Genomic DNA, 17,392 nt, shown 5'->3' with positions numbered 1-17,392 from the left:
GAATTCGGGTATATATAGGCTAATGACCGATATAGAAGGGCAGCGCGGCTAGCAGCAATGCCTGAATTTCAGGTAAAGAAAGCGTTTTCTTATACGACAGCAGTGTCAAGGACTCTTATTAACAAACAATAAACATACTATGTCATATCACCTTCAAATGTTTCTGCATAACGAGCTCTCTTAGGGTGTTTATTTGTTAATTTTCCTTTCCTAGAGCCACACACTCGTCGTTAGGATACATATAGATAGACTCTCTTTTCCTTATCATTCTCTTACCTCTCTCATGTTTTCCTAACATTTCCTCTCTGCATTCACTTGGTTTCTCTCTTACCTTTATTTCAATCCTATCTCGTTCTTTTCATTTCCAATTTAATTCAATGTGCGTTCCAGAGCTTTGGCGAGTAACTTGTGCACATGGCTAGTCAAGTGCCCAGAATTAAACCAAAAATAGGTGTCCAGGGGCGTTGGGCAGCCATAAGCTCGATAGTTCCATTCTATATCTGGCCGATCGTACCCAGGGCAGAAGCTAGTCGTGTTCGTAATCCCATGCTGTGCTGGCTTGTCCATAATATCATTTAGAACCGAATGAGCATCGAAAAGCCGCACGTTGGCATCAGGGTACTGTTTGTCGAAGCTTCCTGCATGCTGTGCTAGTGCTTCGTTGAACCACGCAACCTGGGTCGCATTGGGACTTGGACTGGCCGTCTTCTGGTTGCTTGGTGTTCTGTCTAACGGTGGAAGGTTCATAAAAAGGTACGAGCGATATCCTAACGAATGAAGAACTCGGACAGAAGCGAAAAGGGTATCCATAAGCTCATTGTAGAACGTGGGAAAATGGACGGCATATTTAGCGCTGTCATTGATATCATTGATGCCGATCCAAATGGTAACCAGCGCCTTTGAAGGATCCACTACGTCCTTGAGAACAGGGTGACCGTATGCTCTGTACTGTGCGACCTGGTTGACAAGTGAAACAGTGAAGTTATGGTGCAAAGGGGTGCTAGCAGCGCTGAATGTTAGCCAGTGTTGCGAGCAATGGAAGGAATAGCAAACATTTGCGTACTGTTCCACGGATATATCTGCCCCTGCGAAAGCAAAATCCCACAGCTGTTTGGCACAGCTTAACGGGGAAGTTAGCCCTTCTTCTAAGCCACAGCCTGTTAGGTACTCAACCCAATTCGGGCCACCTTCTGCAGTCGCGATCTGCCAGTGATGGGTATCAGCTTTCTGTGGTAATGAATGAGCAAAAAATGCTGTCTGCGAACCTGGTTCTGCACAATCCTGTTGGTCAGCAAAGTCTGAGCATCGTATTCGAGATTCAGTTGATCCCCGATGAAACTATAGTTCTGATGCCCTTCTGTTCCCTGGACGTATGTATACGAGTCACCGAAGGCGAGCCTGGGAGCCTGGTAGTCAGTTGAGTGCCTTCCTTTTATATGTATAGGATAAGCTCAAGGCACGGACAAGTACTGAATAGAATCCCAGTCAAATCCTTGCGATGGCAATCCCGAAGGAAGGGCTACGGATAAAGAAGCACTGGCGGTAAGGAGGAGATGTGAAGTGAAGCGCATTATGAGACGCTGTCTTTAATTATGCCAGGCAAGGAATGATAGAATAAACGTTATTCAGCTTGTAGATATGTCGAGAATCAAAACATATTGGGTTCGTGGACATTGCTGCGGGCTCTCGAAGCTGTATTCTTATATATATTTCTCCGCATGTACTTGTATACCGGAGAATTCCAGCACCATTTCGCGTTGACGGAAGTTATTTTTCCGTCTCTATGAGCTTCTTCGATTAACAGGCGTACGATCTAATTGATCCCTTTGTTATATATCCTTGAAGTTGAAAATGCTGCTTTGTGATCGGTGACGGATCAATTGAGCCGAACAGTTGTTCGAGGCACTGATTGCCCATTCTATCGGATCTTAGAGGTAGAGAATGGATGGAATGTGCACGACGCTATTTTCTCCGAGGATTAGCCAAACGATCGAACTAAAGCTCCACGACGCTTCGGAACAGCCACCCGCGGTTCCGTATAATGTCATCCACATTTCCGTACTCCGTATGAAGGACCAAGAGCACTTGCCGATCTCTTAGCGATAGAGCAAAAGAGCTCTGATCAGCCTTCTGGGGATTGGAGGCTCAACTGTGGAGAGTTAGTACATAGTGGATGTACTGTACGGAGTGGTTTACTGAACTCCGTAGTGTAGCCGAGATCATCAATATGCTTTTGTAGCGGCTGTTTTTGTGGAGAAGAAGATATCGCGCTTCCGCGCGACATCCTCCGAGTAGAAAGGTGAACATCGGAGAAGGACACCAGAAAAGGGGTCAAGTAACGTTGCTATGAGGTCCATCAGGAAATTATTCTAGATTTGGCAGGAGCCATTTGCCGACTCGCTGTGAATCATTGGAACCTTCCCCATATGGCGCGGCCTTTTTTTTTTTTTTTTTTTTTCATCCGACGATAGATAACCCTCATGTCACTGCCTGAGTCAGTCTCATGCTTGTCCATCATGAATATGGCGCGATATCTGTTCTTTACCCACTCAGGAAGGTGCCGTAAGCTGTGGTGCGGAACGAGACAGGCCGTTGGTACTATTTGGTGGGTCAATCAATCAAGCTGTTGTGTTTACATCGAGCTATGCTCTAACGACCGATAGATTCATGCACGTTAGATGAATCTTTTCGGAATTATGGGATATCAAAACACCAATAGCATGACGTGAGGGGATGGGCGGCCAATGATAGCTGCAGTTATAAAGCATTTCAATTGGAACTCCCTATTATTATCTTTCTTATCATCGTCTGAACATACTTGTTCATGTCTATCGCCGGTCTTGAACAGGTTGGTAATTGCTGAATGGATGGTATGTACGGAGTAAGTCATCGGTAATTACAGTAGTAGTAGTGCAGTTACCGTAGTGCGATATTAAGTTACAAGCGCCGAGGCATATGCAGATTTAGGGATACGGTTCCATTCCAAAGATGGCTAGTGCTGTCCCAAAGTCAATTGGCAGTGGCCCGAATAGTTAGGGGGGGCCGGTTCACACTTACCTTCTTCGGTTAGGACCCAACCTAGAAAAATTAGTTCAATGCGCGGAAGTCGGGAATTCCGCTGGTTAGAATCGCGAGGCGACGGTAATTGGCCCTCCCTTAGGACTAACGTAATAAGAAATGACACCAACCAACACCGCCAGTGGAAGCCTCACGTACCTAGACACCTTAGGTGTCCGGGCAGCTTGAGTTAACGCTTAGAGCTGCCGTAGAACATGCATGGAACATGTAACATCTCGACAGTCAACGCCGGAATGCTGTGAGCCTAAGATGATGATTTGCTTCTGCAGTACAGTTCCTGGGGTTCACGCAAACATTGGACGATATTGTCTGTCTAAGTCAAGTGCAAGGTCCGGGTCTCTTGAAAGCTCCACCGCATTTGTTTTCTTTTGGTTCGCCGTGGGGGGTCGGTGCTTGGTCCGAGAATTAACCATCATGATATTTCTTGGCGGGTCCTTTTCTTCGAGGTCTGGCACTCCCGAATGATTTTCCTTTCGGGGGGGGGGGGGTTTGGGGGGAGTTCAGTGCTGACAAATTCTTAGCATATCAGAGTTACATATATCTTTTAGGTATGCGTTTGTGAGCTATATATCACTGGGGACAGTTCCGCTTGTTCGTGATCAATATTATGATTAGTGATTGAATGAGATGCAATGATGTGCTCTCCGCCCGCATAGGTACAGTACTTGGTAGTATTCTGGGTAGAGGCCTCTCAGCGCGCTTATCTTGACTGCTTTATGGAGCAATACTTGGGCGGGTGAGACAAACTTTCCGGTATCCCACTTGTGGGCCAATAATTCGGCGATGTCCTAACTCCTCTGGACGAATCTTGATCCCCAATAACCCTCTCGGTAAGAAGATGGAACACGGAGGACTCCGCTTTGACTAAATTGATTCCGAGAAACCTACCTAGTTGAACCTCAAAGGGAGAAACAATAGTCATTGCTGTGTTTTTATTTTATTTTGATTTTCTTTTCCCTTACTTTAAAACTTTTGTTGCAATGTACGCATTTCGATTTTCTCCCGTAACTGCTGGTGGGAGTGGATTGAGTGCAACCCTCGGAATAGTATTTACCGAGGACTAACTGCAGTGCGAGTTGGCAGAACAGTACGGAGTATGGATGTTCTGTACTCTGTACCTACACAAGTACTTTTACCGCGTAGCATATAACGTCCAACAATGCTATCTCCGGTCTAGTAGCCTACTTAGGTGTCAATCTCGTCCCAGTTTTAATCAATTTGTCGACGCCCTCACTGGTTCCCATACATCGTCAAATTTTTGACTTTTGAGTTAGGAGCGGGAGTCAAAGGCCGCCTTTCTTAAAATAATTACAATAATAACCATAACCATGGTCCCATTCTAAACCATAAACTCCACAGAACTAAAGTCGGAGGTGTGAACCGCAAAAGCGGTGTTGGGTTGGTGGTCTTTCCGTGTACCCTAAACAATATCTGACGGTTGGCACGCGGTCCTCCGTACAATACACATTCCTCGGTAAAATGTTGGAACAATTTCGCTGTTAATCTACGGCAGTTCCATTCAACCTATGATGGCAAGCCATCCATTTTTTTTCTCATACGCTGTGCGAGAATGGGGATTATTTGATCCTATCGTCCAATAGAATTTTGTTTACCGCCCCCGCTTTATTGGATAATGTCAGCTGCCAGTTATTAAATTTGGATTGTAGTGTTGCAGTCGGGAAAAGGGGGCAAAAAAGATTGAATGAATAATAAAAAAAAGCGCAAAATATTGGAACATGGTGTTATCCAGTTTTTATTTTATCACCTTCACCAATTACGTGATAGAAATGGATATCATGCTTTACTGACTGCCCAAGTAAGTAGCAGTAGTACAGAGTAGACGGTACCTAAGGAATTCCCTATGGCAGCCAGTTAGTATGTATATCCGATTAAAATACTAGACATTAGAAATTGGTCTACAAAGAGCGAGGTAGACGCAACAGAACCAAATACAGCTCCCTTGGCCCACGTGGGGAAGGCACCAAAATAGCCTGGACACGGACGTGATAACACCATAGCCTATCTGCTTGTACTAATACAGTACTACTAACTAAGGCATGGACAATCTGTTGTCAGCATTGCAGTATGTGCAGTTACGGAGTACAGTAGCCATATTGCGGACAATAAAAAAGTTTAGAAAGGAAAATAAGAAATTTCGATGGCAGGGGCATCCACTGCAACTGTCAACCATCAACCAAAAACGCACATACTACATCATACGCGGAATTGCAACTTAGCCCCTTTCATGTGCATATAATGTCCCAAAAAAAAAGGTAATACTATGAGGGGCGGACGAGCTCTGCTGTGTTGTCAAGGTGGGCCACCCTGGTTGTAAACAATACAAGTAAATTACAAGCGCGATTATCCCAGCACTATTATCTCATTCTACATGGTAGGTCAGATAGCCGATGTTCTGTTGCTGATTCCGTGATCTTAGGGCTTTTCTTTGTCAGCTGTCACTGATTTGCTTTTCACTACTCCGTACTCTGGAGTCGATACCAGAAATGCCATTGTTCATTGGCTTCCCCAGAGCATGGCAGATGGATATGGATTAGCTACCTTTGGACTAAAATGAAGCCGGCGTACGGAGTAAAAAGGGGGTGTTTTAACCCGGATCGACAGGCGTCCATCAACCTATGGTTATCGGCCAGCATCCGAAACACCTTACGGCTTATTGAGGGACAGTCGAATGGTACTGTTAGTATAATAAGTATTACCCCATACATCTGGGGAATCAAAAGGAGCTCCTATCTGTAATCCGATCAAAATAGTAAAATTAAGAACCGAGTGCCTTGTGGGCAACAGTCTTTAGCCGGCCCCAAAGTGTAGTAAGGTATGATGTCCGATAACGCTTCGGAAAACAGAGCATACCCTACTCCGTCTGCAAAAAGTGCCTCGCCCTTTATTTTGAGATATCCCGCGCGTGTATGGAGTCTATGGATTTTCCAAAGGGGAGTACTGGCTTGTATTCCATATTGATATCAGCTCTTAATCCACCACATCTATTGTCTCCCAGGACCCACCGTGGTGCTCATATCGCATGATTGGAATTATCTGTTCAGTGCCTCTACCGTGGGACGCATTGAGTAATAATCACGTCGAAAATAATAAACACAATTTTGTTCATATTCTTGTTATGTTTTTATTTTTCGTTTATAAAATCAAATCGAATAATAGTAATAACAAGAATAGGGGATGATTTAATATCCAGATAATCGCAACCTTGGTCTCGACAGGAGTTATCAAGCTTTAGCACCAACCAGGAGACTCTTGACTTCTTGTCCTTCACCGGCAGTGGATGTTGTCTGGGTCCCGCCTGCGCGGGGTACGGCCCAGTTAAGACGCCAATCAACATGTGTCCGTCTGGCCTGCCCAGGAGGAGAACCTTTCCCAGACTGGAGCCTTGCATTGCTCGCGTTCCTTTTTTCTCCTACCTTGCGCATGGCTTCCCTATCGAGGACAACCTCCCGAAACTTTTCTTATTTTATCTTTCGTTTTCCACGGTGGCTGCTGTTCTGAAGATAGGCTTGTTTTGAATAAGTAATCTAGTTGAAGGTGACTTCGGATCACCAGTGATATTTCGCTCTTATGCGTTTCTAAGTAGGTAATGTAGGTTGTACGTCCTACGAACGTTGGAGTAGTACTATCTTCTTTTCTCATGCATAATGGAGAAGCGCGGTATCTTGCTAGGGCAATTGACCCCCGAGCTCGTTTCTTTCTTTGCTGGTAACCTATCGAAATCCTGTAACATCTCTAGGTTGATAGATATCAAGTATTCAATCTGAGTTCTAGTCCTGTTTTTCTCTCCTTTTCCGATTTCTTCCTTCTACTGTGTAATTATCTAATTGATATATCTATAACTTAATATGTAAAGAACAGTTCTCTTCTCTTTTTATTTTTCTACTTGTTTTAATTCCTTTAACTTGAGGTTGTTGGCAAGAGAGATAAATGATATACTTTTGGAGGTAATTATTACGTACCGTGATACTGAATACGTTGCAAAAGTACGTCCTCATTACGGGAATGGCGTAATAATTATGGCCATTACCGTTCAACACCCTCTCACCTGACTTCTTCATTGCATAAACTGAGGTCATAATCGACCTATCGATTCTCTCTGTGTCGCCTTCATAAAAGAGATGTTTGTATCGTACCCAATACTGAGGTCGATGACCTTGATCATCATGCCTATTGTGACCATCAATCTCTCTCGACGTGAAATACATATTCAATTAGCGTAGCTGGAAATTGAAACCTAATGTCCGACGGTGTGAATTCTCCCTTGACCTCGATTGGGCTTCTTACCCTCGTGTTCTCCACAGACGCGTTCCTGACTTGCGCAGTGAAAGGTACTAGCCCGCAGTAGTTGCGTACCGGGTTACACAGCCAATACATACGATATATTACAGGATTGCATTGGCAGGAGGAAGAGGACAATAACGAGATCAGATGCAACAGAAGATGGCGCGATGTTGCGGCCTTGGAACACTGGGAAATGCACCTTCCAGGGCAAATATAGGATGGCCAGTGGTCGTGAAGGTCAAGACTTGACCCCACTAGCAATTGTGGTTTTCATTGGCACATGTGCCATCATACTTCGGTTGGGAGGTTTTTGTTCCCCCTCTTCTCTGGGCAGAGAGACCTGTAAATATGCTGGTAAGAGTAGCACAACCTGGGGGGTTGGGTGAGGTAGTATGAGTGGTGACAGGCTTGCAAGTGACATTACAGTATCTTTCCTCTTTGATTTCCCACCAGTCATTGTTGTGGTTTTTTTTATTTATTTGTTTATTATATTTTTTATATTTATATTATGCTTACCCATCCTTACCCTCATCCACTCATAAACAACAACTCTCTTCTAACCGAAGTGCCTTCAGCAGGCAAAGAAAGCTATCACCGGCATCAACCGCCCTGTCAATATCCTATTTGAATCTGCCCCGAATGCTATTGGTTATTCTATTCGAGATTTAATCTAAACGCCATTACCATTCCTAATTTTCCCCCTAAAACTTTTTCTGGGATTTTCCTCCGTGGACCCTGCACGCGCTAGGTGGTCGTTTCCCCCGACCTGCGCTACACCCTCTTTTACACTAGTCTGGCGCTATCGGGGCCTCCTAATCCCAGACCGTTCAAGCCGTTCCTCGGGCACGCCATTCCTAGCCCCATCTTTCATTTATGTTCACTAAGGCCTTGATACCCTCCCCCTACCCACGCTTCCCGAACGTTGGCCAGCGATCTTGGTTTAGTACCCACGGGCGCATACGCTAGGTTCACCAGGTCCTCCTTACGACCAAACTCGACAAGCACCGTCCGTCCCGAATTGCGGGTAGACTATCCAAGCTCTAAAAATTCACCCCTTACTATATCGAGTGATTCTTTACTACTTCTGATATAAAGCTTTGTTACACCTTCACACCACCACACGGCTAGAAGAGCGGGGAAGAAATTCCCAAGGGGGCGGGAGGAAAAAATACACATAACAAAGGATTCAAAAAAGAGAGAAAAAAAAAAAAAAAAAAAAAAAAGGGGGGGGGGGGGTGTCCAAGAGGGAAAAATAAAAAATAAAATTAATTTCGCCACCCTATCGCGGAGTGTTCCGCCTTCAGGAGAGATAGAAAAGAGGAGGGAGAAGGGGAGAAAAAAAAAAGAGAATTACCACACACAAGGAAAGCTTAACCGGGTCACGAAAAAGCACAATACAGGTGAACAACTGAGGGGAAGGGGGCCAAAAAGAAAAAATAATTCCTAATACTAATTGAAAAAAAAAGTCTCTGGGGCCTGATAGTATTTCATTGTGAAAAAGTGGGTCGAGGTACTGGCAACGGACCCGTCACCACAAAGCGCGACAGCAATACTCTTTCCCAAGGGTAAGAGGGGTGAAAAGGAAAGGGAAAGAAAAAAGAGAAACAGAGAGAGAAAGAGATTGAGTGAGAAGAGGGTGAGGAAGAAACAAAATAATAATTAATCTTCCGGTTCCCTTTAGTAACAATACCAGAACCGCCCCCCCTTCTTACGATATTACCATTCATTACCTTTCTCATCCTTTTGTTACTTTATTTTTATTTTTATTTTTATTTTTATTTTTATTTTTATTATCTTTTATTTTCATTTTTTTTGTTCCTCAATTACCTTCTACTCATTTCTCCAGAGGGGAAAGGGGAAAGAAATTAAAATAAATAAAAAAAAACTTGTTGGCAGGAAAAAAAAAAGAGAACCAAAGAAAAATTACGGGCCCACGCGCCGCTCCACCGCACTCACGGATCCCACGAGGTGCTCTAACTTGCGATTTTTCCTCCTGCCGAAAAGCCTCTTTTTTGCTTGTCCGTCCGAAAAACCTTTTAGGTCGCCTCATCTGCTCAAGTCTCTCTTTTTTTTTTTTCCCGGGTCGAGTCGAACTATTTTTCCTCCGTCTCGATTTTAGGGTGATTGTACTACTGTGTGGCCACTCGTGGATCGAGACATCGCTCTTCGCGCTATCACCCGTTTAAGCAGTGGATTCTGGGACCTAAATTATTTTATTTTATTATATTACCCATTTCTACTAGTTGGTGCTAGGCTATCGACGCTACTTTTTGGCTCTTGGCCTGGCTGCTTTCTAAACCCTCTACCCCCAAGCTTGCCCGAGCGCAGGACAGGACCGTCTCTTTCTTTCCCGCTGGTTCCTCGTGCTGTTGTGTCGACCGCCACCCTGCAAGGCATTCTCCGTCACCCTAAGAGGCGACTAAGACGATTAAGCATCGCGATCCAACATCTCCGTCTGGAAGAGTCACTACACCCTCATCCTTTACCCTTTTGACTCCTAATACCCAATCCAGGTGTTTTTCTGAATTGTGGTGTTCTCAGTGTGACTCTTTTCACTTTAGTCTCACGCGTCTATCCTTTTTTTTTTTTTTTTTTTTTTGTTTTTTTTTTTCTTTTCTTTTTTTTTTTTTTTTTTTTTTTATTTTTTTTTTTTTTTTTTTTTTTTTCTTTACCTGAATTGTTCTTTTCCCCTCTTTTCTTCCCAACAAACCACCATTTGCGAAGAGCAGGTCAAGTGATCATTGCTCACACGGTGGAATATCAATTCACTAAATAGTACGTGACAACAAGGAAGGATCCCTAGAAGTATTCACGCTACGGGGATCTTGTTCAGAGATCTGAACCAAACTTTCTCCCCCTGCCTCATACTTGGCCCATATCGGCGCATCTTACCCCAAGTTTATCACGTTCACCAAGCTCATTGTGTTATTCGACGCGTCTACAGACAGGCACGCGAGATTTTAGCTTGGAGGATTTTGTCAGGGATATTTATCCGGTAACGGCGCAAAGTATATTATATGGACAACAGACCGGCTTCGGAGTACGCGCAGTCAGGTTCGCACTTTCCATATCCACCGTCTGTCGCGCCCCATTCTGAACTTCCAGCTGCAGACCAGGCATCTGCTGCTGCTACTGCTCAATACACGCCCCAGCCTGAGGTGCGCCCCAATCCTCAATACACACCGCAACCCGAGGTTCGCCCCGCCGCCAATATTTCCTCCTCCAACACGCCGCAGTCAGACTACGGTCTGAATCAGCCGCCACCAACCGCGCGCTCTCCAGCTTATCCTGATTACCTCGCCCGCCCGCCCCAGTACCATCACGCGCCGAACACACAGGCCGGTGGTGCGGCAGGTATGGCTCAAGCAACAAGTCCGTCTATGCATACCCTCCATGATGGGCTGCAAAATGACCATCGCAATCACACGAACGTAAAGTCTGACGCGGACGTTCCTATAGATCCCTCAATCGCGGCCTCTAGCCCCACCTATCCTCCTCCCTACTCGCCTTATCAGCCACAGGGTCATGACATGGCCCAGTATCAAGGTCACCCTCCTCCGCCGCCTCCACAGATGTATGCGCGTCCAGATTGGTCGCATGGGTATGGTCAACATCAGCACGGTCTGCCTGGACCTTATACCACTCCTGCCACAACGGTTGGTCCCGCCTCCCCTGCTGCGACCGCAGGGCCGCGCCCTGGCCAGGTATGTTTTTGATGATTTTGGCGTCTGTTTCCAAAGGCTACGCATTAGCGTTGATTATTGTCTTGGACGCCTCCAGAAGTGGGGGCCGCTGTCAGCCTGCCTCTTTTGGGGTTAAGGATGGCTAGCGGCGCGCTTTTTTCATCTTTAACTTTCTCCTTTATTTTCGGGGTTATACTGTCAATGGTCGTAGGCTCATCTGGAAACTTTTAGGTATACTCATTCGTTCCGATCCCCGGTGCGCAACAGCATAAGCGACCCCGTCGTCGGTATGAGGAAATCGAGCGTATGTACAAGTGTGGATGGAATGGCTGTGAAAAGGCATATGGCACACTGAACCACTTGAACGCGCACGTTACCATGCAGTCTCATGGAGCCAAGCGAACTCCTGAAGGTATGTCCCTTTTTCTTTTTCTTTTTCTTTTTCTTTTTTTTTAAGTGGAGGGGAGGGTTTTCTGGGGGACATTACTGCGATTTTTTTTCCTGGATTTCCTTGTGTTTTGGGAGGGGTCGCGGATACCTCATTTAGGCTAGTGCGGGTGCCACGCGCTAGTCGAGTTACACCGCTTTAGCGCGGCGGGATCGTAGTAGCGTGAGGAGCCGGTGTGGAGGTTAACCTAAAACCGAAACCGTCCTCCCTGCCAGTGACGTCGCTTACAGCTGCTCCCATGTCCTTAGTCTTTCCTTACGGGGACTTTACTACAACACATTATGGGGAGATAGGGCTAACTAGGCTTCCTAGAATTCAAGGAAATTCGCAAAGAGTGGAAGGCTCGCAAGAAGGAGGAAGAGGCTCAGCGCAAGGCCGCCGAGGAACGTGAGCGTGCTGCTGCTGCTCAGGCTGCGCAAGCCAACCAAGTTGATGCCCCTGGCCCTGGCGATCCGGCGCAGGCCGGTCAACCTCCCGCCTACCCGGGCAGTGTCCGTCCTCAACTGCCCCCGATCGGGTATCAGCCCGCTGACGGCCAGGTGCCTGGTCAGTATGGAGCTCCTGGCGGTGGCATGGTTTATCAGGGCAACGGACAGATGGCCTATCCTCCAAACTACCCTCACTCGCCTTATGGCCAAAGCGGTCAAGTATACCAGCAACGTAAGTAGTCAGTCCTTCGTGTTTGCATTATTGGTTAGGACCGGGCCACGAGGAATCCAAAGAAAAAAAAAGATGTTTCGACATGACCAAACACATCATGAGAAAGAGATAAAGGAAAGTTCGGGAGGAGAGGTCCTCTGGTCTATCGTTGTACGGGTTGTAGCTGATCGAGGATGGCTTTGCAGAAAACCAATCGACCAGCTACCCGCAATAGATATCCCCCTTCCCTCTCTTCTCTCAGCTTGAATATTCTAATACCAAATTCTCCTAATCGTGTATCGCCACCCCCGGATCTAATTCTTTAAAGTCTTGCGCACATGATACCATTTCCTGGCCTTGATTGCTCCAGTCAAAAAGAGTGGCCATGCAACTTACGCTTCTGTCCCAGTTATGTTTTTTTGAATTAGATCGCTTGACAAAAGGGAGAGAATCTCCTTTATCGGGGAACCCCATCTTTATTTTTCCCTCGCGAATACCGGCTATAGGATTGTGATTTGAGATGTCTGGCGGGGCAATCTGCATTAGCTGATGTTCTTTACCTTTCGCTTGTTCGATTCCGTTTGTTCTTCATGCGCTTTATTCCCTGTGGATTATGCAGATCATGTTTCTATTAAATTCACCTTTCTTCTGTATGTGAATTATTTGTTATGGCCCTTGCTTTCGTCTTCGACTGTCCTCCCTGCTTCGGCCAAATTTATGTTACCCTGGGTTTTGGTCCCCTAAACTGTGCATTATTTTCTATGGTCCATGGCCTTTGTTTATCTATTCGTCTGGTCATGGAATGGTGGCTACAGTCTTCCACGCAACTCGGAACTTTCTCCTCTTTTGCATTTCTTATGAACTTCTGAATACCTACGATACATGTCAATAATTGTGGACATATTTGCACGGAAAGTGCGCCTTCAGATTCACTATTTCCTACTCTTCCAAACCGTAAATACCTTAGTTAAATCAGTACTTCGGTTGGTGATGCAGGAATGATGCGTCGATTGAGTTTGAGGCTCCCACCCTGAAGCAAAGCGTATTGTAGTGAACATACATATAAATATATGTGTAGTACTAGTGAAGATGTATAGCAAGAATTGCAATACGACTATGTAGTCTTATTGTCCAAGCTAACTCCTGGTATAAACTTAGCACATCCGGGTACGCGAACTGGTGTAGGGCTGATCATTGAATTTAACAGGTAATATGCATCAGAAATGGCGGGCTAAGATTTAGTGGTGCGACCATTTCAGCCAGGATTACTAGTACGTTGTACAAAGCATGTACAATGTAAGGTTAAACTGCTAAGGTATGAGACTAGGCTAGTAGATCTGTAAGTTCGGAACCTTCTCTACCCACGAGGCACCACATGGTTTGATTTTAGGTTATCTATGATTTGGCGGGGTTCCCTAGGCCCCGAGAGGCTTGCCATAAGAAACAAGATGTTGGTCGACTAGCGGCTATTTCCCTAACTATCTATTGAAGCTAAGACGAAGTAGGGCATCTTGTCACTGCTCAGTGACATGTCTAGTGGTTCACTTCGCCACTAGCGGCGAAAGAGTGTTTAGTGTTTAATGCCTGAGGCGGATACGAGCCACAGACCTTGCGGCCTGAGGCCAAACATGGCGGAAGCGGAGATACTTTCCCAGAAAGGTTCCAAAAAGTTCTAACCTCATTTCAACTAGCGTTGACCAGACCGATACGATACAGCGATAATTTGTCCAGCTATCAAAGAACTGCGCATCCATGAGACAGGCTCGCCTTCCTTTTTTATCAGCCTTTATTATCTGCTGCTTGCCACAGAGGCTGTTTGGGTTTGCACCTTTGAAATTATTGTTCTCTCTCTCTCTCTCTCTCTTTTTTTTTTTTTTTACCAATCACCCTTCTTTTCGCTACCTTGTATATCGCTGTAGCCACCCATTATCGCCTCCCCTTCACGATCCCGTTATCCTGCCGAAAAGTTTTCCTTGCTCAGCAATAAGCCTGCGGAGGTCGGTTTAGGCCTACTAGACAATCATATTGCGGGACAGATAAGTGATACGCGAAGGACGGCTGGATTTCAATCTTGTAATTGGGTAACGAGGCGATTTATCGGTCTCCGCTCTTTAAATGCTTCGTTGCACCAATGTTAGTGCTCTTCGGACGGGCGTTAAGAGCTGCCCGTTAACGAGATTATCTTTCGGCTCTAAATGGTCTAGAGGTGTTTCGGGAGGCACTAGGGGCATTTCTCTTTCGTATCCTGCTCCGAGAGGCATTGCGCCAGGACAAATTGGTGCTTGGAGGTTACCTGTTGGCGCCAAACGATACTCTACAAATTCTGAAGCTACAAGTGCTGGGAATTCGGAGCCTGTTTCTGTGAGCGAAAAGCTTGAAGATCCGGAATCCGTTGCTGAGAGTGAGGAGTTTGAAGATTCGGAGCCTGTCGTTGCGAGCGAAGAGTATGAAGATACGCTTCTAGAGCCCGACCAGTTGCTGGAAAGTAAACAAGGAATTACACACGATGACCTTCTGTTCTCGATTGCGAAGGCAGGCACTTCGCCGAAGACTCGGGAGGAGTTGGATGGGACCATGTCGGTCAAAGTTTCTGGGAAAGTTGTCGAAATGGAGTTGAAATGGTTGAAGGACCCTCGGGCGCTGTCCGACCGAGTCGCAAGGCTTTTGAATGCCAATGATGTACTGTTGGCTGTGGCGTTGGTCCGCACGGCACAAAGAGAGCGTATGGAGTGTACAGTGGCTTGGAATCATCTCATGGAGTATTGTATGAAGAAAAACCACCCGAAGGCCGCGCTTAAGTTCTACAATGAGGTGAGATATTACTACTGTTCATGTGAGATTTGCGTGTTTGCTGGCAGCAGGGCTGACAATGGACTCCCAATCTGCAGATGAAGAAGCGAGGACGAAGGCCTAATTCAGTGACGTACACAATCATGCTGGATGGCCTGTGCAGAATAAGCAGGGACGCCGGCGTCCACCCTGTCAAGACCGCGTTCTCTATTTACAGGTCTATCTTTGCACCCAATTCAACCGTAACGCCAAACCTTATCCACACCAATGCGATGCTCAATGTCTGTGCGCGCCATCGTAATATGGACAGCTTATGGCGGGTCGCTGGCGAACTCCCTGAAGACGGGCCAGGCTCTCCAGACTGCACGACATACAGTATCATCCTGAGAGCTATCTCGGATGCAGCCCATGCGGATGTAGAACGGATGAAACCCTCTCAGGTGGAGAAAATGCTTGCGAGGAAAGCCCAAGGTGTCAAGGAAGGCAAACGGATATGGTCCGATATTATTTATCGATGGAAGAAGGGGCAGCTCGAAATGGACAACCTCCTTGTGAGCGCGATGGCAAATTTGCTCCTAGAAGCATCTACCGATCGGGGTTGCTACGACGTTTTCGCGTTGATTCATCAAGTCACCGGAGTTCCAATTCTCGCCAAAGAGCCTTCAGATCCCTCTTCGAAACTACAAAAGAAGAGCAGAGGAAGCCACTTAGAGGAAGATGTTCCGTTCGTGGATGATAGTGAAACATTGTATCGACCATCGGAGGCGGAGCCAGAGGAGCTCGAGCAGGAAGAGGAAGAGGAAACATTTGAAAACGTGTTTGACCCTATCGTTGGCCCGGGACCTTCTTTTATTTCTGTGGGAAATAGAGAACTTTCACTGATCCTAGAGGCTTGCTTAAGTATGACTCAGGGAATTGGTGCTGGAAAGGCTTACTGGCAGCACCTTACCCTGGAAGACACCCACTATAAGATTGAGCCGGACGGAGGCACGTACCATCAATATCTCCGACTTTTACGGCTTGGTCATTCCAGTCGCATTGCCCTTGAGGTCATACGCAACCAGATGGTCCCCGCCCAAATGACGGAGGGCCGGTCTTTCCGGATCGCATTTGCGTGTTGTCTTCGTGATCGCAAAAACATCAACGTTTTTAAAAATGCCAATGGGCTCCTTCATCTCATGGAGACGTCACTTGTGCTTCCTTTCCCTCAGGCGTTGGGAGCTTACCTCGACCTAGTCCGCATTTTGGGTAATAGCCCCCAACTCCTTATGTCATTGAACGGTATCGACGGGAGTGGGAAACGACCGGCCGGTGGCCTGAGTGCTATGGGCCAGCAGTTGCGCCTTAATCTACAGACAACCGCTGTTGAAGCTCTGCGCCCTTGCGTTGTCAAACTCGATAAAGCTATGGAGCATGGCCTAGTGTCTCCAGCTCCAGCCAGCAGCCGCGGTATTCGCTCTAATAGTGCTGATGAGCATGCCGTCTCCGGAGAGGAAGCTCTCAAGGTATTAGCCACGGTGAGGGGTTTGATAGACGATATCTTGAAGCCAGCGAACTCGAAGCTGCTTTCCAAAGAAACTCGCGCCCAACTCAAGAAAGATTCCCGGGATTTAAGGAAATATTCCAACGCTGAGATTGCCATGAAGTACAATAATACTCTGGTTTCTCCGACTTCCGAACAGGTTCTGGCCTACAAAGATCAGAATGTTGCCGAGGATCCCTTGGATATTGACTGAGTTCAGCAACGAGTAGCGGGAGCTCTTGCAGCCCGCACAATTAATAGTTTTATGACTTGTTTGATGGTTGATACTACCTCATACTTGCATGCATATACAGGCGTTGGTATATAGTCTTCAGTGTACACTATCATGGTTGGCAATGAGGTGGTTTATATGTACAAATATCGGCAATGTTCATGTAATAATAGATATTCCTATATATAAAAGACATCTCAATTCTGTTAGTTGATTTATAACCGCCGTAGTAGTATTGATCCGGGATATTCATACTCTGACTGAGACTGAAGCTTTCTGCATAACTGAAGCGTTACAGCAGCTACTCTCTCTCTCTCTCTCTCTCTTCTTGAAAAAACAGCGAGCTGCACATTGCTCAACAGCTGACCACATAATAGAAGATAGAATGTAATAATTTCCGGTGATTTTACAAACACTGAATACAGTTGTATCTCAATTTAAGTTACACCATGGTCAAGGAATGTAGTAGCATTAGGGAAGTACCCGGAGTCAGCATCATGTACTAGGTAGACATCCAAACTATCACTGATGACATTCTAGTGCTTCGTGTTACAACTTATCAGGTAATCTACCAGTAATTTGATCAACCTGCCTCACACACTTTCTCGGGGAAACAAGGTCCATAGCCGCGAATGATCTATACCATACCTGTGATTCTGAGAATAACCAACTAGAATTCATCATGGCTTTCTGAATAT

At 46.0% G+C, this 17,392-nt stretch overlaps 5 protein-coding genes across 5 annotated transcripts; 3 read left to right on the top strand and 2 right to left on the bottom strand.

The window, feature by feature from the left end:
- Positions 1 to 369: 369 nt before the first annotated feature.
- On the bottom strand, positions 370 to 1,571 carry BDV38DRAFT_297394 (SGNH/GDSL hydrolase family protein; the record flags this gene model as incomplete). The annotated part of the gene is made up of 4 exons (XM_032063118.1): positions 370 to 1,000; positions 1,064 to 1,203; positions 1,266 to 1,398; positions 1,471 to 1,571. 4 exons carry the CDS (start codon positions 1,569 to 1,571, stop codon positions 370 to 372), a joined length of 1,005 nt encoding a protein of 334 aa, XP_031907984.1.
- Positions 1,572 to 7,272: 5,701 nt separating this feature from the next.
- Positions 7,273 to 7,768, top strand: BDV38DRAFT_262763 (uncharacterized protein; the record flags this gene model as incomplete). Its single annotated transcript, XM_032056132.1, has 1 exon — positions 7,273 to 7,768. The coding sequence occupies exon 1, from the start codon at positions 7,548 to 7,550 to the stop codon at positions 7,764 to 7,766; it is 219 nt and encodes a 72-aa protein (XP_031907983.1). The 5' UTR covers positions 7,273 to 7,547.
- Positions 7,769 to 9,078: 1,310 nt separating this feature from the next.
- On the bottom strand, positions 9,079 to 9,479 carry BDV38DRAFT_262762 (uncharacterized protein; the record flags this gene model as incomplete). The annotated part of the gene is made up of 1 exon (XM_032056131.1): positions 9,079 to 9,479. A coding segment is annotated over exon 1 (185 nt), but the record flags the coding sequence as incomplete, so codon positions are not given.
- A 549-nt stretch (positions 9,480 to 10,028) lies between these two features.
- BDV38DRAFT_227176 (putative C2H2 transcription factor (Con7)) lies at positions 10,029 to 12,696 on the top strand. The gene is made up of 7 exons (XM_032052876.1): positions 10,029 to 10,155; positions 10,325 to 10,434; positions 10,492 to 10,752; positions 10,840 to 11,084; positions 11,295 to 11,475; positions 11,824 to 12,171; positions 12,560 to 12,696. The coding sequence occupies exons 2-7, from the start codon at positions 10,398 to 10,400 to the stop codon at positions 12,571 to 12,573; spliced, it is 1,086 nt and encodes a 361-aa protein (XP_031907981.1). The 5' UTR covers positions 10,029 to 10,155; positions 10,325 to 10,397; the 3' UTR covers positions 12,574 to 12,696.
- Positions 12,697 to 13,912: 1,216 nt separating this feature from the next.
- On the top strand, positions 13,913 to 16,905 carry BDV38DRAFT_227152 (uncharacterized protein). The gene is made up of 2 exons (XM_032052875.1): positions 13,913 to 14,961; positions 15,039 to 16,905. The coding sequence occupies exons 1-2, from the start codon at positions 14,266 to 14,268 to the stop codon at positions 16,674 to 16,676; spliced, it is 2,334 nt and encodes a 777-aa protein (XP_031907980.1). The 5' UTR covers positions 13,913 to 14,265; the 3' UTR covers positions 16,677 to 16,905.
- Positions 16,906 to 17,392: the final 487 nt, after the last annotated feature.

This window comes from Aspergillus pseudotamarii (assembly GCF_009193445.1).
Source record: "Aspergillus pseudotamarii strain CBS 117625 unplaced genomic scaffold BDV38scaffold_95, whole genome shotgun sequence".
NCBI lineage: Eukaryota > Fungi > Ascomycota > Eurotiomycetes > Eurotiales > Aspergillaceae > Aspergillus > Aspergillus pseudotamarii.
The sequence above is the reverse complement of the archived record's forward strand: the minus strand, read 5'-3'. Positions and strand labels throughout refer to the sequence as shown.